This window comes from Oncorhynchus keta, unplaced genomic scaffold (genome assembly GCF_023373465.1).
Source record: "Oncorhynchus keta strain PuntledgeMale-10-30-2019 unplaced genomic scaffold, Oket_V2 Un_scaffold_785_pilon_pilon, whole genome shotgun sequence".
Lineage (NCBI taxonomy): Eukaryota > Metazoa > Chordata > Actinopteri > Salmoniformes > Salmonidae > Oncorhynchus > Oncorhynchus keta.
This window is the reverse complement of record NW_026291000.1, coordinates 91,062-112,960: the sequence shown is the minus strand read 5'-3', so window position 1 is coordinate 112,960 and position 21,899 is coordinate 91,062. Positions and strand designations below refer to the sequence as shown.

The 21,899-nt window shown below is 44.3% G+C and overlaps 1 protein-coding gene and 1 long non-coding RNA gene across 33 annotated transcripts in view; one reads left to right on the top strand and one right to left on the bottom strand.

Moving 5' to 3' along the window:
- Nucleotides 1-21,899, bottom strand: part of tpp2 (tripeptidyl peptidase 2) — a 106,576-nt gene that overhangs the window by 1,791 nt on the left and 82,886 nt on the right. Inside the window, exons 23-27 of one of the 2 annotated variants that reach the window (XM_052517437.1) lie at nt 9,659-9,697; nt 9,144-9,343; nt 4,948-5,044; nt 1,934-2,064; nt 38-154 (exon numbers count right to left, since the gene is read on the bottom strand). In XM_052517437.1, the coding sequence (XP_052373397.1) occupies nt 38-154; nt 1,934-2,064; nt 4,948-5,044; nt 9,144-9,343; nt 9,659-9,697 (584 nt within the window). The remainder of the gene's footprint in view (nt 1-37; nt 155-1,933; nt 2,065-4,947; nt 5,045-9,143; nt 9,344-9,658; nt 9,698-21,899) is intronic. The other variant, XM_052517438.1, reaches the window with a different exon arrangement.
- Nucleotides 5,053-8,794, top strand: LOC127929546 (uncharacterized). 31 transcript variants are annotated; one of them, XR_008135129.1, is made up of 7 exons: nt 5,053-5,624; nt 5,695-6,138; nt 6,207-6,685; nt 7,011-7,088; nt 7,244-7,360; nt 7,398-7,948; nt 8,015-8,794. It is a non-coding gene; the product is annotated as an uncharacterized LOC127929546 (long non-coding RNA). The 31 variants fall into 31 exon arrangements; XR_008135112.1 differs by having other exon boundaries at nt 6,207-6,833; XR_008135108.1 differs by lacking the exon at nt 7,244-7,360 and having other exon boundaries at nt 5,053-5,326; nt 5,440-5,624; nt 6,207-7,125; nt 7,361-7,948.

Genomic DNA, 21,899 nt, shown 5'->3' with positions numbered 1-21,899 from the left:
GTCTCTGCCCCGTCTCCGGCCCCCCAGCCTCCCCAGCCTCTCCGGCCCCCCAGCCCCGTCCTGGGGTGGAGCAGGCAGCAGTACCAGGTCAGCCAGGGCACAGCCCTTCCTACACAGAGCATCCAGCAGGGAACATTTCTGCTTCTCCATGTCACTGCAGGAAACACACAGAAACAGGAAGTTCTATTAGATATCAAATTCTCTGTCCAATAGAAATGAGGTAAAGGGGAGTGGTTTTAACGGATTTAACAGACAGACAATCTGTTGTGACCTGACTGTCTAAGGATGAACCCTGAATGGAGCCCTATTGCCCATAGGCCCTGGTCTAAAGTAGTGTACTATATAGGGAATAGGGTTCTATAGGCCCTGGTCTAAAGTAGTGCACTATATAGGGAATAGGGTTCTATAGGGCCCTGGTCTAAAGTAGTGTACTATATAGGGAATAGGGTTCTATAGGCCCTGGTCTAAAGTAGTGCACTATATAGGGAATAGGGTTCTATAGGGCCCTGGTCTAAAGTAGTGTACTATATAGGGAATAGGGTTCTATAGGGCCCTGGTCTAAAGTAGTGCACTATATATAGGGAATAGGGTTCTATAGGGCCCTGGTCTAAAGTAGTGCACTATATAGGGGAATAGGGTTCTATAGGGCCCTGGTCTAAAGGTGTAATAGGGTTCTATAGGGCCCTGGTCTAAAGTAGTGCACTATATATAGGGAATAGGGTTCTATAGGGCCCTGGTCTAAAGTAGTGTACTATATAGGGAATAGGGTTCTATAGGGCCCTGGTCTAAAGTAGTGCACTATATAGGGAATAGGGTTCTATAGGGCCCTGGTCTAAAGTAGTGCACTATATATAGGGAATAGGGTTCTATAGGGCCCTGGTCTAAAGTAGTGTACTATATAGGGAATAGGGCTCTATAGGGCCCTGGTCTAAAGTAGTGCACTATATAGGGAATAGGGTTCTATAGGGCCCTGGTCTAAAGTAGTGCACTATATATAGGGAATAGGGCTCTATAGGGCCCTGGTCTAAAGTAGTGCACTATATAGGGAATAGGGTTCTATAGGGCCCTGGTCTAAAGTAGTGCACTATATAGGGAATAGGGTTCTATAGGGCCCTGGTCTAAAGTAGTGCACTATATAGGGAATAGGGCTCTATAGGGCCCTGGTCTAAAGTAGTGCACTATATATTGGGAATAGGGTTCTATAGGGCTCTGGTCTAAAGTAGTGCACTATATATAGGGAATAGGGTTCTATAGGGCCCTGGTCTAAAGCAGTGTACTATATAGGGTTCTATAGTGTCCTGGTCTAAAGTAGTGCACTATATATAGGGAATAGGGCTCTATAGGGCCCTGGTCTAAAGTAGTGCACTATATAGGGAATAGGGTTCTATAGGGCTCTGGTCTAAAGTAGTGCACTATATATAGGGAATAGGGTTCTATAGGGTCCTGGTCTAAAGTAGTGCACTATATATAGGGAATAGGGCTCTGTAGGGCCCTGGTCTAAAGTAGTGTACTATATAGGGTTCTATAGGGTCCTGGTCTAAAGTAGTGCACTATATATAGGTAATAGGATTCTATAGGGCCCTGGTCTAAAGTAGTGCACTATATAGGGAACAGGGCTCTGGTCTAAAGTAGTGCACTATATAGGGAATAGGGTTCTATAGGGCCCTGGTCTAAAGTAGTGCACTATATAGGGAACAGGGCTCTGGTCTAAAGTAGTGCACTATATAGGGAATAGGGTTCTATAGGGCCCTGGTCTAAAGTAGTGCACTATATATAGGGAATAGGGTTCTATAGGGCCCTGGTCTAAAGTAGTGCACTATATAGGGAATAGGGTTCTGGTCTAAAGTAGTGCACTATATAGGGAACAGGGTTCTATAGGGCTCTGGTCTAATAGGGTGCCATTTGGGACCCAAACTAAGACTTAGTGGTGTACCTCTTGATTGTGGCAGCGTCAGGGCGAGGGTCGGTCTTTAAGGTGAGGTAGACTGCCAGGGCCGTCTGGTCGATCTGAGACAGAACCATGTCAGAGGCCGTTACGATGTCACCCAGGCGCTTCAGGCGCTCCTACAGAGAGAGATCAGGGTTAGACACGACTAATCAACAGCAGAGAGAGAGAGATCTGGGTTAGACGCGACTAATCAACAGCAGAGAGAGAGAGAGATCTGGGTTAGACGCGAATAATCAACAGCAGAGAGAGAGAGATCAGGGTTAGACGCGACCAATCAACAGCAGAGAGAGAGAGATCAGGGTTAGACGCGAATAATCAACAGCAGAGATCAGGGTTAGACGCGAATAATCAACAGCAGAGAGAGAGAGATCAGGGTTAGACGCGACCAATCAACAGCAGAGAGAGAGAGAGATCAGGATTAGAAGCGACCAATCAACAGCAAAGAGAGAGAGAGATCAGGGTTAGACGCGACTAATCAACAGCAGAGAGAGAGAGATCAGGATTAGACGTAACCAATCAACAGCAGAGAAAGAGAGAGATCAGGGTTAGACGCGACCAATCAACAGCAGAGAGAGATCAGGGTTGACGCGACCAATCAACAGCAAAGAGAGAGAGAGAGATCAGGGTTAGACACGACTAATCAACAGCAGAGAGAGAGAGAGAGAGATCAGGGTTAGACGCGACTAATCAACAGCAGAGAGATCAGGGTTAGACGTGACTAATCAACAGCAGAGAGAGATCAGGGTTAGACACGACTAATCAACAGCAGAGAGAGAGAGATAAGGGTTAGACGCGACTAATCAACAGCAGAGAGAGAGAGATAAGGGTTAGACGCGACTAATCAACAGCAGAGAGAGAGAGAGATAAGGGTTAGACGCGACTAATCAACAGCAGAGAGAGAGATCAGGGTTAGACACGACTAATCAACAGCAGAGAGAGAGAGAGAGAGAGAGATAAGGGTTAGACGCGACTAATCAACAGCAGAGAGAGAGAGAGAGAGAGAGATCAGGGTTAGACGCGACCAATCAACAGCAGAGAGAGATATCAGGGTTAGACACGACTAATCAACAGCAGAGAGAGAGAGAGAGAGAGAGAGAGATAAGGGTTAGACGCGACTAATCAACAGCAGAGAGAGATCAGGGTTAGATGAGATTAATCAACAGCAGAGAGAGAGGGAGATCAGGGTTAGACACGACTAATCAACAGCAGAGAGAGGGAGATCAGGGTTAGACACGATTAATCAACAGCAGAGAGAGAGAGAGAGATAAGGGTTAGACGGGACTAATCAACAGCAGAGAGAGATCAGGGTTAGACACGACTAATCAACAGCAGCGAGAGAGAGAGAGAGAGATCAGGGTTAGACAGCTAATCAACAGCAGAGAGATCAGGGTTAGACGAGACTAATCAACACCAGAGAGAGAGAGAGATCAGGGTTAGACACGACTAATCAACAGCAGAGAGATCAGGGTTAGACGAGACTAATCAACACCAGAGAGAGAGAGAGAGATCAGGGTTAGACACGACTAATCAACAGCAGAGAGATCAGGGTTAGACGAGACTAATCAACAGCAGAGAGAGAGGGAGATCAGGGTTAGACACGACTAATCAACAGCAGAGAGAGAGAGAGAGAGAGATCAAGGTCAGACACGATTAATCAACAGCAGAGAGAGAGCGAGAGAGATCAAGGTTAGACACGATTAATCAACAGCAGAGAGAGAGCGAGAGAGATCAGGGTCAGACACGATTAATCAACAGCAGAGAGAGAGCGAGAGAGATCAGGGTCAGACACGATTAATCAACAGCAGAGAGAGAGAGATCAAGGTCAGACACGATTAATCAACAGCAGAGAGAGAGAGATCAAGGTCAGACACGATTAATCAACAGCAGAGAGAGAGAGATCAAGGTCAGACACGATTAATCAACAGCAGAGAGAGAGAGATCAAGGTCAGACACGATTAATCAACAGCAGAGAGAGAGAGATCAAGGTTAGACACGATTAATCAACAGCAGAGAGAGAGAGCGAGAGAGATCAAGGTCAGACACGATTAATCAACAGCAGAGAGAGAGCGAGAGAGATCAAGGTCAGACACGATTAATCAACAGCAGAGAGAGAGCGAGATCAGGGTTAGACACGATTAATCAACAGCAGAGAGAGAGATCAAGGTTAGACACGATTAATCAACAGCAGAGAGAGAGAGCGAGAGAGATCAAGGTCAGACACGATTAATCAACAGCAGAGAGAGAGCGAGATCAGGGTTAGACACGACTAATCAACAGCAGAGAGAGAGAGAGAGAGATCAAGGTCAGACACGATTAATCAACAGCAGAGAGAGAGAGAGAGAGATCAAGGTCAGACACGACTAATCAACAGCAGAGAGAGAGAGAGATCAAGGTCAGACACGACTAATCAACAGCAGAGAGAGAGAGAGAGAGAGATCAGGGTCAGACACGATTAATCAACAGCAGAGAGAGAGAGAGAGAGATCAAGGTCAGACACGATTAATCAACAGCAGAGAGAGAGAGAGAGAGATCAAGGTTAGACACGATTAATCAACAGCAGAGAGAGAGAGAGAGAGATCAAGGTCAGACACGACTAATCAACAGCAGAGAGAGAGAGAGAGAGAGAGATCAAGGTCAGACACGACTAATCAACAGCAGAGAGAGAGAGAGAGAGAGATCAGGGTCAGACACGATTAATCAACAGCAGAGAGAGAGAGAGAGAGAGAGATCAGGGTCAGACACGATTAATCAACAGCAGAGAGAGAGAGATCAAGGTCAGACACGACTAATCAACAGCAGAGAGAGAGAGATCAAGGTTAGACACGATTAATCAACAGCAGAGAGATCAAGGTTAGACACGATTAATCAACAGCAGAGAGATCAAGGTCAGACACGATTAATCAACAGCAGAGAGATCAAGGTCAGACACGATTAATCAACAGCAGAGAGAGAGAGATCAAGGTCAGACACGACTAATCAACAGCAGATAGTGTGTGTACCTTCTCAGAGTCGAGCTGGTGCAGCCTCTGAACATGTAGTGGCAGGTAGGAAGAGAAGTTCTCCTTCAGGTCATCATACAGGGAGCTGGTGTCTAACCTGGAGGTGGGGGGAGAGGTAAGGGAGGAAGAGAGAGAGGTAAGGGAGGAAGAGAGAGAGGTATAAGGGAGGAAGAGAGCGAGAGGTAATGGAAGGAAGAGAGAGAGAGGTAAGGGAGGAAGAGAGAGAGGGGTAAGGGAGGAAGAGAGAGAGGTGTAAGGGAGGAAGAGAGAGAGAGGTAAGGGAGGAAGAGAGAGAGAGGTAAGGGAGGAAGAGAGAGAGAGAGACAGAGACTGACAGCAGGTAGAGAGACCCAAACAGACAGAGAGAGACTGACAGCAGGTAGAGAGACCCAAACAGACAGAGAGAGACTGACAGCAGGTAGAGAGACCCAAACAGACAGAGACTGACAGCAGGTAGAGAGACCCAAACAGACAGAGAGAGACTGACAGCAGGTAGAGACCCAAACAGACAGAGAGAGACTGACAGCAGGTAGAGAGACCCAAACAGACAGACTGACAGCAGGTAGAGACCCAAACAGACAGAGAGAGACTGACAGCAGGTAGAGAGACCCAAACAGACAGAGAGAGACTGACAGCAGGTAGAGAGACCCAAACAGACAGAGAGAGACTGACAGCAGGTAGAGAGACCCAAACAGACAGACTGACAGCAGGTAGAGACCCAAACAGACAGAGAGAGACTGACAGCAGGTAGAGAGACCCAAACAGACAGAGAGAGACTGACAGCAGGTAGAGAGACCCAAACAGACAGAGAGAGACTGACAGCAGGTAGAGAGACCCAAACAGACAGAGAGAGACTGACAGCAGGTAGAGAGACCCAAACAGACAGAGAGAGACTGACAGCAGGTAGAGAGACCCAAACAGACAGAGAGAGACTGACAGCAGGTAGAGAGACCCAAACAGACAGAGAGACTGACAGCAGGTAGAGAGACCCAAACAGACAGAGAGACTGACAGCAGGTAGAGAGACCCAAACAGACAGAGAGAGACTGACAGCAGGTAGAGACCCAAACAGACAGACTGACAGCAGGTAGAGAGACCCAAACAGACAGAGAGACTGACAGCAGGTAGAGAGACCCAAACAGACAGGGAGACTGACAGCAGGTAGAGACCCAAACAGACAGACTGACAGCAGGTAGAGAGACCCAAACAGACAGAATGACAGCAGGTAGAGAGACTCAAACAGACAGAGACTGACAGCAGGTAGAGAGACCCAAACAGACAGAGAGACTGACAGCAGGTAGAGAGACCCAAACAGACAGACTGACAGCAGGTAGAGAGACCCAAACAGACAGACTGACAGCAGGTAGAGAGACCCAAACAGACACAGACTGACAGCAGGTAGAGACCCAAACAGACAGAGAGACTGACAGCAGGTAGAGAGACCCAAACAGACAGAGACTGACAGCAGGTAGAGAGACCCAAACAGACAGAGAGACTGACAGCAGGTAGAGAGACCCAAACAGACAGAGAGAGACTGACAGCAGGTAAAGAGACCCAAACAGACAGAGAGAGACTGACAGCAGGTAGAGAGACCCAAACAGACAGAGAGAGACTGACAGCAGGTAGAGAGACCCAAACAGACAGAGAGAGACTGACAGCAGGTAGAGAGACCCAAACAGACAGAGAGAGACTGACAGCAGGTAGAGAGACCCAAACAGACAGAGAGAGACTGACAGCAGGTAGAGAGACCCAAACAGACAGACTGACAGCAGGTAGAGACCCAAACAGACAGAGAGAGACTGACAGCAGGTAGAGAGACCCAAACAGACAGAGAGAGACTGACAGCAGGTAGAGAGACCCAAACAGACAGAGAGAGACTGACAGCAGGTAGAGAGACCCAAACAGACAGACTGACAGCAGGTAGAGACCCAAACAGACAGAGAGACTGACAGCAGGTAGAGAGACCCAAACAGACAGAGACTGACAGCAGGTAGAGAGACCCAAACAGACAGAGAGACTGACAGCAGGTAGAGAGACCCAAACAGACAGAGAGACTGACAGCAGGTAGAGAGACCCAAACAGACAGAGAGAGACTGACAGCAGGTAGAGAGACCCAAACAGACAGAGAGAGACTGACAGCAGGTAGAGAGACCCAAACAGACAGAGAGACTGACAGCAGGTAGAGAGACCCAAACAGACAGAGAGACTGAGGTAGAGAGACAGACAGGTAGAGAGACCCAAACAGACAGACTGACAGCAGGTAGAGAGACCCAAACAGACAGAGAGACTGACAGCAGGTAGAGAGACCCAAACAGACAGAGAGAGACTGACAGCAGGTAGAGAGACCCAAACAGACAGAGAGAGACTGACAGCAGGTAGAGAGACCCAAACAGACAGAGAGAGACTGACAGCAGGTAGAGAGACCCAAACAGACAGAGAGACTGACAGCAGGTAGAGAGACCCAAACAGACAGAGAGAGACTGACAGCAGGTAGAGAGACCCAAACAGACAGAGAGACTGACAGCAGGTAGAGAGACCCAAACAGACAGAGAGACTGACAGCAGGTAGAGAGACCCAAACAGACAGAGAGACTGACAGCAGGTAGAGAGACCCAAACAGACAGAGAGACTGACAGCAGGTAGAGAGACCCAAACAGACAGAGAGACTGACAGCAGGTAGAGAGACCCAAACAGACAGAGAGAGACTGACAGCAGGTAAAGAGACCCAAACAGACAGAGAGAGACTGACAGCAGGTAGAGAGACCCAAACAGACAGAGAGACTGACAGCAGGTAGAGAGACCCAAACAGACAGAGAGACTGACAGCAGGTAGAGAGACCCAAACAGACAGAGAGAGACTGACAGCAGGTAGAGACCCAAACAGACAGACTGACAGCAGGTAGAGAGACCCAAACAGACAGAGAGACTGACAGCAGGTAGAGAGACCCAAACAGACAGGGAGACTGACAGCAGGTAGAGACCCAAACAGACAGACTGACAGCAGGTAGAGAGACCCAAACAGACAGACTGACAGCAGGTAGAGAGACCCAAACAGACAGAATGACAGCAGGTAGAGAGACCCAAACAGACAGAGAGACTGACAGCAGGTAGAGAGACCCAAACAGACAGACTGACAGCAGGTAGAGAGACCCAAACAGACAGACTGACAGCAGGTAGAGAGACCCAAACAGACAGACTGACAGCAGGTAGAGAGACCCAAACAGACACAGACTGACAGCAGGTAGAGACCCAAACAGACAGAGAGACTGACAGCAGGTAGAGAGACCCAAACAGACAGAGACTGACAGCAGGTAGAGAGACCCAAACAGACAGAGACTGACAGCAGGTAGAGAGACCCAAACAGACAGAGAGAGACTGACAGCAGGTAAAGAGACCCAAACAGACAGAGAGAGACTGACAGCAGGTAGAGAGACCCAAACAGACAGAGAGACTGACAGCAGGTAGAGAGACCCAAACAGACAGAGAGACTGACAGCAGGTAGAGAGACCCAAACAGACAGAGAGAGACTGACAGCAGGTAGAGACCCAAACAGACAGACTGACAGCAGGTAGAGAGACCCAAACAGACAGAGAGACTGACAGCAGGTAGAGAGACCCAAACAGACAGGGAGACTGACAGCAGGTAGAGACCCAAACAGACAGACTGACAGCAGGTAGAGAGACCCAAACAGACAGACTGACAGCAGGTAGAGAGACCCAAACAGACAGAATGACAGCAGGTAGAGAGACCCAAACAGACAGAGACTGACAGCAGGTAGAGAGACCCAAACAGACAGAGAGACTGACAGCAGGTAGAGAGACCCAAACAGACAGACTGACAGCAGGTAGAGAGACCCAAACAGACTGACTGACAGCAGGTAGAGAGACCCAAACAGACACAGACTGACAGCAGGTAGAGACCCAAACAGACAGAGAGACTGACAGCAGGTAGAGAGACCCAAACAGACAGAGAGACTGACAGCAGGTAGAGAGACCCAAACAGACAGACAGACTGACAGCAGGTAGAGAGACCCAAACAGACAGACAGACTGACAGCAGGTAGAGAGACCCAAACAGACAGACAGACTGACAGCAGGTAGAGAGACCCAAACAGACAGAGAGACTGACAGCAGGTAGAGAGACCCAAACAGACAGACTGACAGCAGGTAGAGAGACCCAAACAGACAGAAAGAGACTGACTTGGTCATCCACTGTATCTTCAGGTCTCTGAGAGCCTCTTCAAACTCCTCCTTCACATCCTTCTCCTTCGTTCCCTCCTTCGCCCCCTCCTTCGCCCCCTCCTTCGTTCCCTCCTTCGTTCCCTCCTTCGTTCCCTCCTTCGCTCCGTTCTTGGTCTTGTTGGGTGCAGGGATGAGGTGATAGACCACTGGCACAATGTCCTTGATGAGAAAGATAAAACCACTGGTTAACCCACTGACACCCTCTAGGACTACATTACCCATAAGCCTCCACAACACTTCCCCCCACTGCTGTCTGTCCAATCCCTTGTCAGTTAGAATGTGTTGTCATGGTGACAGAACACAGCTGTGCTGCTATATTGACCACCAGAGGAAATTAACCTTGTCTAACTTTGCCAGGAGAAATATATTTACATGTTGGGACAAATATCTTCATTCTTCCCCACAGTGATTCACAACATAAAACACCATTTTCCTTTTGAGGATTTGACAGAGTGAATTCTAGGTCGTCAGTACCTTTTTAAATTTTCCTTGTCGTTTTGCAGAGGCCTGTCCCTGGTGGTCAGAATAACACACAGTGAGAGAGAGAACACAGGAAGGAGCATACAGCCTCTCTTTCATCGTTTACAACTAGTGGCAAGTCATACTGCTTCTCTCTCTCAACTAGTGGAAAGTCATACTGCTACTCTCTCATCGTTTACAACTAGTGACAAGTCATACGGCTACTCTCTCTTATCGTTTACAACTAGTGGCAAGTCATACTGCTTCTCTCTCATCGTTTACAACTAGTGGCAAGTTATACTGCTTCTCTCTCATCGTTTACAACTAGTGGCAAGTCATACTGCTTCTCTCTCTCATCGTTTACAACTAGTGACAAGTCATACTGCTTCTCTCTCATCGTTTACAACTAGTGGCAAGTCATACTGCTTCTCTCTCATCGTTTACAACTAGTGACAAGTCATACTGCTTCTCTCTCATCGTTTACAACTAGTGGCAAGTTATACTGCTTCTCTCTCATCGTTTACAACTAGTGGCAAGTCATACTGCTTCTCTCTCATCGTTTACAACTAGTGACAAGTCATACTGCTTCTCTCTCATCGTTTACAACTAGTGACAAGTCATACTGCTACTCTCTCATCGTTTACAACTAGTGGCAAGTCATACTGCTTCTCTCTCATCGTTTACGACTAGTGGCAAGTCATACTGCTTCTCTCTCTCATCGTTTACAACTAGTGGCAAGTCATACTGCTTCTCTCTCATCGTTTACAACTAGTGACAAGTCATATTGCTTCTCTCATCGTTTACAACTAGTGGCAAGTCATACTGCTTCTCTCTCATCGTTTACAACTAGTGGCAAGTCATACTGCTACTCGCTCATCGTTTACAACTAGTGACAAGTCATACTGCTTCTCTCTCATCGTTTACAACTAGTGACAAGTCATACTGCTACTCTCTTTCATCGTTTACAACTAGTGGCAAGTCATACTGCTTCTCTCTCTCATCGTTTACAACTAGTGACAAGTCATACTGCTTCTCTCTCATCGTTTACAACTAGTGACAAGTCATATTGCTTCTCTCATCGTTTACAACTAGTGGCAAGTCATACTGCTTCTCTCTCATCGTTTACAACTAGTGACAAGTCATACTGCTTCTCTCTCATCGTTTACAACTAGTGGCAAGTTATACTGCTTCTCTCTCATCGTTTACAACTAGTGACAAGTCATACTGCTTCTCTCATCGTTTACAACTAGTGACAAGTCATACTGCTTCTCTCATCGTTTACAACTAGTGACAAGTCATACTGCTACTCTCTTTCATCGTTTACAACTAGTGGCAAGTCATACTGCTTCTCTCTCATCGTTTACAACTAGTGGCAAGTTATACTGCTTCTCTCTCATCGTTTACAACTAGTGACAAGTCATACTGCTACTCTCTCATCGTTTACAACTAGTGACAAGTCATACTGCTACTCTCTTTCATCGTTTACAACTAGTGGCAAGTTATACTGCTTCTCTCTCATCGTTTACAACTAGTGACAAGTCATACTGCTACTCTCTTTCATCGTTTACAACTAGTGACAAGTCATACTGCTACTCTCTTTCATCGTTTACAACTAGTGGCAAGTCATACTGCTTCTCTCTTTCATCGTTTACAACTAGTGGCAAGTCATACTGCTTCTCTCTCTCATCGTTTACAACTAGTGGCAAGTCATACTGCTTCTCTCTCTCATCGTTTACAACTAGTGGCAAGTCATACTGCTTCTCTCTCATCGTTTACAACTAGTGGCAAGTCATACTGCTTCTCTCTCATCGTTTACAACTAGTGGCAAGTCATACTGCTTCTCTCTCATCGTTTACAACTAGTGGCAAGTCATACTGCTTCTCTCTCATCGTTTACAACTAGTGACAAGTCATACTGCTTCTCTCTCATCGTTTACAACTAGTGACAAGTCATACTGCTTCTCTCTCTCATCGTTTACAACTAGTGACAAGTCATACTGCTTCTCTCTCTCATCGTTTACAACTAGTGGCAAGTCATACTGCTTCTCTCTTTCATCGTTTACAACTAGTGGCAAGTCATACTGCTTCTCTCTCTCATCGTTTACAACTAGTGACAAGTCATACTGCTTCTCTCTCTCATCGTTTACAACTAGTGGCAAGTCATACTGCTTCTCTCTCATCGTTTACAACTAGTGACAAGTCATACTGCTTCTCTCTCTCATCGTTTACAACTAGTGGCAAGTCATACTGCTTCTCTCTTTCATCGTTTACAACTAGTGGCAAGTCATACTGCTTCTCTCTCTCATCGTTTACAACTAGTGACAAGTCATACTGCTTCTCTCTCATCGTTTACGACTAGTGACAAGTCATACTGCTACTCTCTCATCGTTTACAACTAGTGGCAAGTCATACTGCTTCTCTCTCATCGTTTACAACTAGTGACAAGTCATACTGCTTCTCTCTCATCGTTTACAACTAGTGACAAGTCATACTGCTTCTCTCTCATCATTTACGACTAGTGACAAGTCATACTGCTTCTCTCTCATCGTTTACAACTAGTGACAAGTCATACTGCTTCTCTCTCATCGTTTACGACTAGTGACAAGTCATACTGCTTCTCTCTCTCATCGTTTACAACTAGTGGCAAGTCATACTGCTACTCTCTCTCATCGTTTACAACTAGTGACAAGTCATACTGCTACTCTCTCATCGTTTACAACTAGTGACAAGTCATACTGCTACTCTCTCATCGTTTACAACTAGTGACAAGTCATACTGCTTCTCTCTCATCGTTTACAACTAGTGACAAGTCATACTGCTACTCTCTCATCGTTTACAACTAGTGACAAGTTATACTGCTTCTCTCTCATCGTTTACAACTAGTGGCAAGTCATACTGCTACTCTCTCATCGTTTACAACTAGTGACAAGTCATACTGCTTCTCTCTCATCGTTTACAACTAGTGACAAGTCATACTGCTTCTCTCTCTCTCATCGTTTACAACTAGTGACAAGTCATACTGCTTCTCTCTCATCGTTTACAACTAGTGGCAAGTCATACTGCTTCTCTCTCATCGTTTGCAACTAGTGACAAGTCATACTGCTTCTCTCTCATCGTTTACAACTAGTGACAAGTCATACTGCTTCTCTCTCATCGTTTACAACTAGTGACAAGTCATACGGCTACTCTCTCATCGTTTACAACTAGTGACAAGTCATACTGCTTCTCTCTCATCGTTTACAACTAGTGACAAGTCATACTGCTACTCTCTCATCGTTTACAACTAGTGACAAGTCATACTGCTTCTCTCTCATCGTTTACAACTAGTGGCAAGTCATACTGCTTCTCTCTCATCGTTTACAACTAGTGGCAAGTCATACTGCTACTCTCTCATCGTTTACAACTAGTGGCAAGTCATACTGCTACTCTCTCATCGTTTACAACTAGTGGCAAGTCATACTGCTACTCTCTCATCGTTTACAACTAGTGGCAAGTCATACTGCTACTCTCTCTCATCGTTTACAACTAGTGACAAGTCATACTGCTTCTCTCTCATCGTTTACAACTAGTGACAAGTCATACTGCTTCTCTCTCATCGTTTACAACTAGTGGCAAGTCATACTGCTTCTCTCTCAACTAGTGGCAAGTCATACTGCTACTCTCTCTCATCGTTTACAACTAGTGACAAGTCATACTGCTTCTCTCTCATCGTTTACAACTAGTGACAAGTCATACTGCTTCTCTCTCATCGTTTACAACTAGTGGCAAGTCATACTGCTTCTCTCTCAACTAGTGGCAAGTCATACTGCTTCTCTCTCATCGTTTACAACTAGTGACAAGTCATACTGCTTCTCTCTCATCGTTTACAACTAGTGACAAGTCATACTGCTTCTCTCTCATCGTTTACAACTAGTGGCAAGTCATACTGCTTCTCTCTCAACTAGTGGCAAGTCATACTGCTTCTCTCTCAACTAGTGACAAGTCATACTGCTTCTCTCTCATCGTTTACAACTAGTGACAAGTCATACTGCTTCTCTCTCATCGTTTACAACTAGTGACAAGTCATACTGCTTCTCTCTCATCGTTTACAACTAGTGACAAGTCATACTGCTTCTCTCTCATCGTTTACAACTAGTGACAAGTCATACTGCTTCTCTCTCATCGTTTACAACTAGTGACAAGTCATACTGCTTCTCTCTCTCATCGTTTACAACTAGTGGCAAGTCATACTGCTTCTCTCTCATCGTTTACAACTAGTGACAAGTCATACTGCTTCTCTCTCTCATCGTTTACAACTAGTGGCAAGTCATACTGCTTCTCTCTTTCATCGTTTACAACTAGTGGCAAGTCATACTGCTTCTCTCTCTCATCGTTTACAACTAGTGACAAGTCATACTGCTTCTCTCTCATCGTTTACGACTAGTGACAAGTCATACTGCTACTCTCTCATCGTTTACAACTAGTGGCAAGTCATACTGCTTCTCTCTCATCGTTTACAACTAGTGACAAGTCATACTGCTTCTCTCTCATCGTTTACAACTAGTGACAAGTCATACTGCTTCTCTCTCATCGTTTACGACTAGTGACAAGTCATACTGCTTCTCTCTCATCGTTTACAACTAGTGACAAGTCATACTGCTTCTCTCTCATCGTTTACGACTAGTGACAAGTCATACTGCTTCTCTCTCTCATCGTTTACAACTAGTGGCAAGTCATACTGCTACTCTCTCTCATCGTTTACAACTAGTGACAAGTCATACTGCTACTCTCTCATCGTTTACAACTAGTGACAAGTCATACTGCTACTCTCTCATCGTTTACAACTAGTGACAAGTCATACTGCTTCTCTCTCATCGTTTACAACTAGTGACAAGTCATACTGCTACTCTCTCATCGTTTACAACTAGTGACAAGTCATACTGCTACTCTCTCATCGTTTACAACTAGTGACAAGTCATACTGCTTCTCTCTCATCGTTTACAACTAGTGACAAGTCATACTGCTTCTCTCTCTCATCGTTTACAACTAGTGACAAGTCATACTGCTTCTCTCTCATCGTTTACAACTAGTGGCAAGTCATACTGCTTCTCTCTCACAACTAGTGGCAAGTCATACTGCTTCTCTCTCATCGTTTACAACTAGTGACAAGTCATACTGCTTCTCTCTCATCGTTTACAACTAGTGACAAGTCATACTGCTTCTCTCTCATCGTTTACAACTAGTGACAAGTCATACTGCTTCTCTCTCATCGTTTACAACTAGTGGCAAGTCATACTGCTACTCTCTCATCGTTTACAACTAGTGGCAAGTCATACTGCTTCTCTCTCATCGTTTACAACTAGTGGCAAGTCATACTGCTACTCTCTCATCGTTTACAACTAGTGGCAAGTCATACTGCTACAACTAGTGGCAAGTCATACTGCTTCTCTCTCATCGTTTACAACTAGTGACAAGTCATACTGCTTCTCTCTCATCGTTTACAACTAGTGGCAAGTCATACTGCTTCTCTCTCTCATCAAGTCATACTGTTTACAACTAGTGACAAGTCATACTGCTTCTCTCTCATCGTTTACAACTAGTGACAAGTCATACTGCTTCTCTCTCATCATTTACAACTAGTGGCAAGTCATACTGCTTCTCTCTCATCAAACTAGTGGCAAGTCATACTGCTACTCTCTCATCGTTTACAACTAGTGACAAGTCATACTGCTTCTCTCTCATCGTTTACAACTAGTGACAAGTCATACTGCTTCTCTCTCATCGTTTACAACTAGTGGCAAGTCATACTGCTTCTCTCTCAACTAGTGGCAAGTCATACTGCTTCTCTCTCTCACAACTAGTGACAAGTCATACTGCTTCTCTCTCTTACAACTAGTGACAAGTCATACTGCTTCTCTCTCATCGTTTACAACTAGTGACAAGTCATACTGCTTCTCTCTCAACTAGTGACAAGTCATACTGCTTCTCTCTCTCACAACTAGTGACAAGTCATACTGCTTCTCTCTCTCACAACTAGTGACAAGTCATACTGCTTCTCTCTCTCACAACTAGTGACAAGTCATACTGCTTCTCTCTCATTGTTTACAACTAGTGGCAAGTCATACTGCTTCTCTCTCAACTAGTGACAAGTCATACTGCTTCTCTCTCTCACAACTAGTGACAAGTCATACTGCTTCTCTTTCATTGTTTACAACTAGTGACAAGTCATACTGCTTCTCTCTCTCAACTAGTGACAAGTCATACTGCTTCTCTCTCATCGTTTACAACTAGTGACAAGTCATACTGCTTCTCTCTCATCGTTTACAACTAGTGACAAGTCATACTGCTTCTCTCTCATCGTTTACAACTAGTGGCAAGTCATACTGCTACTCTCTCTCATCGTTTACAACTAGTGGCAAGTCATACTGCTTCTCTCTCATCGTTTACAACTAGTGACAAGTCATACTGCTTCTCTCTCATCGTTTACAACTAGTGGCAAGTCATACTGCTTCTCTCTCATCGTTTACAACTAGTGACAAGTCATACTGCTTCTCTCTCATCGTTTACAACTAGTGACAAGTCATACTGCTTCTCTCTCATCGTTTACAACTAGTGACAAGTCATACTGCTTCTCTCTCATCGTTTACAACTAGTGGCAAGTCATACTGCTTCTCTCTCATCGTTTACAACTAGTGGCAAGTCATACTGTCATACAAGTCATACTGCTTCTCTCTCATCGTTTACAACTAGTGACAAGTCATACTGCTTCTCTCTCATCGTTTACAACTAGTGACAAGTCATACTGCTTCTCTCTCATCGTTTACAACTAGTGACAAGTCATACTGCTTCTCTCTCATCGTTTACTAGTGACAAGTCATACTGCTTCTCTCTCATCGTTTACAACTAGTGACAAGTCATACTGCTTCTCTCTCATCGTTTACAACTAGTGACAAGTCATACTGCTTCTCTCTCATCGTTTACAACTAGTGACAAGTCATACTGCTTCTCTCTCATCGTTTACAACTAGTGACAAGTCATACTGCTTCTCTCTCATCGTTTACAACTAGTGACAAGTCATACTGCTTCTCTCTCATCGTTTACAACTAGTGACAAGTCATACTGCTTCTTCTCTCTCAACTAGTGACAAGTCATACTGCTTCTCTCTCATCAACTAGTGACAAGTCATACTGCTTCTCTCTCATCGTTTACAACTAGTGACAAGTCATACTGCTTCTCTCTCATCGTTTACAACTAGTGACAAGTCATACTGCTTCTCTCTCATCGTTTACAACTAGTGACAAGTCATACTGCTTCTCTCTCATCGTTTACAACTAGTGACAAGTCATACTGCTTCTCTCTCATCGTTTACAACTAGTGACAAGTCATACTGCTTCTCTCTCATCGTTTACAACTAGTGACAAGTCATACTGCTTCTCTCTCATCGTTTACAACTAGTGGCAAGTCATACTGCTTCTCTCATCGTTTACACTAGTGACAAGTCATACTGCTTCTCTCTCATCGTTTACAACTAGTGACAAGTCATACTGCTTCTCTCTCATCGTTTACAACTAGTGACAAGTCATACTGCTTCTCTCTCATCGTTTACAACTAGTGACAAGTCATACTGCTTCTCTCTCATCGTTTACAACTAGTGACAAGTCATACTGCTTCTCTCTCATCGTTTACAACTAGTGACAAGTCATACTGCTTCTCTCTCATCGTTTACAACTAGTGACAAGTCATACTGCTTCTCTCTCATCGTTTACAACTAGTGACAAGTCATACTGCTTCTCTCTCATCGTTTACAACTAGTGACAAGTCATACTGCTTCTCTCTCATCGTTTACAACTAGTGGCAAGTCATACTGCTTCTCTCTCATCGTTTACAACTAGTGACAAGTCATATTGCTTCTCTCATCGTTTACAACTAGTGACAAGTCATACTGCTTCTCTCTCATCAAGTCATTACAACTAGTGACAAGTCATACTGCTTCTCTCTCATCGTTTACAACTAGTGACAAGTCATACTGCTTCTCTCTCATCGTTTACAACTAGTGACAAGTCATACTGCTTCTCTCTCATCGTTTACAACTAGTGAAGTCATACTGCTTCTCTCTCATCGTTTACAACTAGTGACAAGTCATACTGCTTCTCTCTCATCGTTTACAACTAGTGACAAGTCATACTGCTCATCTCTCTCTCTCATCGTTTACAACTAGTGACAAGTCATACTGCTTCTCTCTCATCGTTTACAACTAGTGACAAGTCATACTGCTTCTCTCTCATCGTTTACAACTAGTGACAAGTCATACTGCTTCTCTCTCATCGTTTACAACTAGTGACAAGTCATACTGCTTCTCTCTCATCGTTTACAACTAGTGACAAGTCATACTGCTTCTCTCTCATCGTTTACAACTAGTGACAAGTCATACTGCTTCTCTCTCATCGTTTACAACTAGTGACAAGTCATACTGCTTCTCTCTCATCGTTTACAACTAGTGACAAGTCATACTGCTTCTCTCTCATCGTTTACAACTAGTGAAGTCATACTGTCATACTAGTGACAAGTCATACTCTCTCTCATCGTTTACAACTAGTGACAAGTCATACTGCTCATCGTTTACAACTAGTGACAAGTCATACTGCTTCTCTCTCATCGTTTACAACTAGTGACAAGTCATACTGCTTCTCTCTCATCGTTTACAACTAGTGACAAGTCATACTGCTTCTCTCTCATCGTTTACAACTAGTGACAAGTCATACTGCTTCTCTCTCATCGTTTACAACTAGTGACAAGTCATACTGCTTCTCTCTCATCGTTTACAACTAGTGACAAGTCATACTGCTTCTCTCTCATCGTTTACAACTAGTGACAAGTCATACTGCTTCTCTCTCATCGTTTACAACTAGTGACAAGTCATACGGCTACTCTCTCTCATCGTTTACAACTAGTGACAAGTCATACTGCTTCTCTCTCATCGTTTACAACTAGTGACAAGTCATACTGCTACTCTCTCATCGTTTACAACTAGTGACAAGTCATACTGCTTCTCTCTCATCGTTTACAACTAGTGGCAAGTCATACTGCTTCTCTCTCATCGTTTACAACTAGTGGCAAGTCATACTGCTACTCTCTCATCGTTTACAACTAGTGGCAAGTCATACTGCTACTCTCTCATCGTTTACAACTAGTGGCAAGTCATACTGCTACTCTCTCATCGTTTACAACTAGTGGCAAGTCATACTGCTACTCTCTCTCATCGTTTACAACTAGTGACAAGTCATACTGCTTCTCTCTCATCGTTTACAACTAGTGACAAGTCATACTGCTTCTCTCTCATCGTTTACAACTAGTGGCAAGTCATACTGCTTCTCTCTCAACTAGTGGCAAGTCATACTGCTACTCTCTCTCATCGTTTACAACTATTGACAAGTCATACTGCTTCTCTCTCATCGTTTACAACTAGTGACAAGTCATACTGCTTCTCTCTCATCGTTTACAACTAGTGGCAAGTCATACTGCTTCTCTCTCAACTAGTGGCAAGTCATACTGCTTCTCTCTCAACTAGTGACAAGTCATACTGCTTCTCTCTCATCGTTTACAACTAGTGACAAGTCATACTGCTTCTCTCTCATCGTTTACAACTAGTGACAAGTCATACTGCTTCTCTCTCAACTAGTGACAAGTCATACTGCTTCTCTCTCATCGTTTACAACTAGTGACAAGTCATACTGCTTCTCTCTCATCGTTTACAACTAGTGACAAGTCATACTGCTTCTCTCTCATCGTTTACAACTAGTGGCAAGTCATACTGCTTCTCTCTCAACTAGTGACAAGTCATACTGCTTCTCTCTCTCAACTAGTGACAAGTCATACTGCTTCTCTCTCATCGTTTACAACTAGTGACAAGTCATACTGCTTCTCTTTCATTGTTTACAACTAGTGACAAGTCATACTGCTTCTCTCTCATCGTTTACAACTAGTGACAAGTCATACTGCTTCTCTCTCATCGTTTACAACTAGTGACAAGTCATACTGCTTCTCTCTCATCGTTTACAACTAGTGACAAGTCATACTGCTTCTCTCTCTCATCGTTTACAACTAGTGACAAGTCATACTGCTTCTCTCTCATCGTTTACAACTAGTGACAAGTCATACTGCTTCTCTCTCATCGTTTACAACTAGTGACAAGTCATACTGCTTCTCTCTCATCGTTTACAACTAGTGGCAAGTCATACTGCTTCTCTCTCATCGTTTACAACTAGTGACAAGTCATACTGCTTCTCTCTCATCGTTTACAACTAGTGACAAGTCATACTGCTTCTCTCTCATCGTTTACAACTAGTGACAAGTCATACTGCTTCTCTCTCATCGTTTACAACTAGTGACAAGTCATACTGCTTCTCTCTCATCGTTTACAACTAGTGACAAGTCATACTGCTTCTCTCTCATCGTTTACAACTAGTGACAAGTCATACTGCTTCTCTCTCATCGTTTACAACTAGTGGCAAGTCATACTGCTTCTCTCTCATCGTTTACAACTAGTGACAAGTCATACTGCTTCTCTCTCATCGTTTACAACTAGTGACAAGTCATACTGCTTCTCTCTCATCGTTTACAACTAGTGGCAAGTCATACTGCTACTCTCTCTCATCGTTTACAACTAGTGACAAGTCATACTGCTACTCTCTCATCGTTTACAACTAGTGACAAGTCATACTGCTGCTCTCTCATCGTTTACAACTAGTGACAAGTCATACTGCTTCTCTCTCATCGTTTACAACTAGTGACAAGTCATACTGCTACTCTCTCATCGTTTACAACTAGTGACAAGTCATACTGCTACTCTCTCATCGTTTACAACTAGTGACAAGTCATACTGCTTCTCTCTCATCGTTTACAACTAGTGACAAGTCATACTGCTTCTCTCTCTCAACTAGTGGAAAGTCATACTGCTGCTCTCTCATAGTTTACAACTAGTGACAAGTCATACTGCTTCTCTCTCATCGTTTACAACTAGTGACAAGTCATACTGCTTCTCTCTCATCGTTTACAACTAGTGACAAGTCATACTGCTTCTCTCTCATCGTTTACAACTAGTGACAAGTCATACTGCTTCTCTCTCATCGTTTACAACTAGTGACAAGTCATACTGCTTCTCTCTCATCGTTTACAACTAGTGGCAAGTCATACTGCTTCTCTCTCATCGTTTACAACTAGTGGCAAGTCATACTGCTTCTCTCTCATCGTTTACAACTAGTGGCAAGTCATACTGCTACTCTCTCATCGTTTACAACTAGTGGCAAGTCATACTGCTACTCTCTCATCGTTTACAACTAGTGGCAAGTCATACTGCTACTCTCTCATCTCTAGTGGCAAGTCATACTGCTACTCTCTCTCATCGTTTACAACTAGTGACAAGTCATACTGCTTCTCTCTCATCGTTTACAACTAGTGACAAGTCATACTGCTTCTCTCTCATCGTTTACAACTAGTGGCAAGTCATACTGCTTCTCTCTCAACTAGTGGCAAGTCATACTGCTACTCTCTCTCATCGTTTACAACTAGTGACAAGTCATACTGCTTCTCTCTCATCGTTTACAACTAGTGACAAGTCATACTGCTTCTCTCTCATCGTTTACAACTAGTGGCAAGTCATACTGCTTCTCTCTCAACTAGTGGCAAGTCATACTGCTTCTCTCTCAACTAGTGACAAGTCATACTGCTTCTCTCTCATCGTTTACAACTAGTGACAAGTCATACTGCTTCTCTCTCATCGTTTACAACTAGTGACAAGTCATACTGCTTCTCTCTCAACTAGTGACAAGTCATACTGCTTCTCTCTCATCGTTTACAACTAGTGACAAGTCATACTGCTTCTCTCTCATCGTTTACAACTAGTGGCAAGTCATACTGCTTCTCTCTCAACTAGTGGCAAGTCATACTGCTTCTCTCTCAACTAGTGACAAGTCATACTGCTTCTCTCTCATCGTTTACAACTAGTGACAAGTCATACTGCTTCTCTCTCATCGTTTACAACTAGTGACAAGTCATACTGCTTCTCTCTCATCGTTTACAACTAGTGACAAGTCATACTGCTTCTCTCTCATCGTTTACAACTAGTGACAAGTCATACTGCTTCTCTCTCATCGTTTACAACTAGTGACAAGTCATACTGCTTCTCTCTCATCGTTTACAACTAGTGGCAAGTCATACTGCTACTCTCTCATCGTTTACAACTAGTGGCAAGTCATACTGCTTCTCTCTCAACTAGTGAC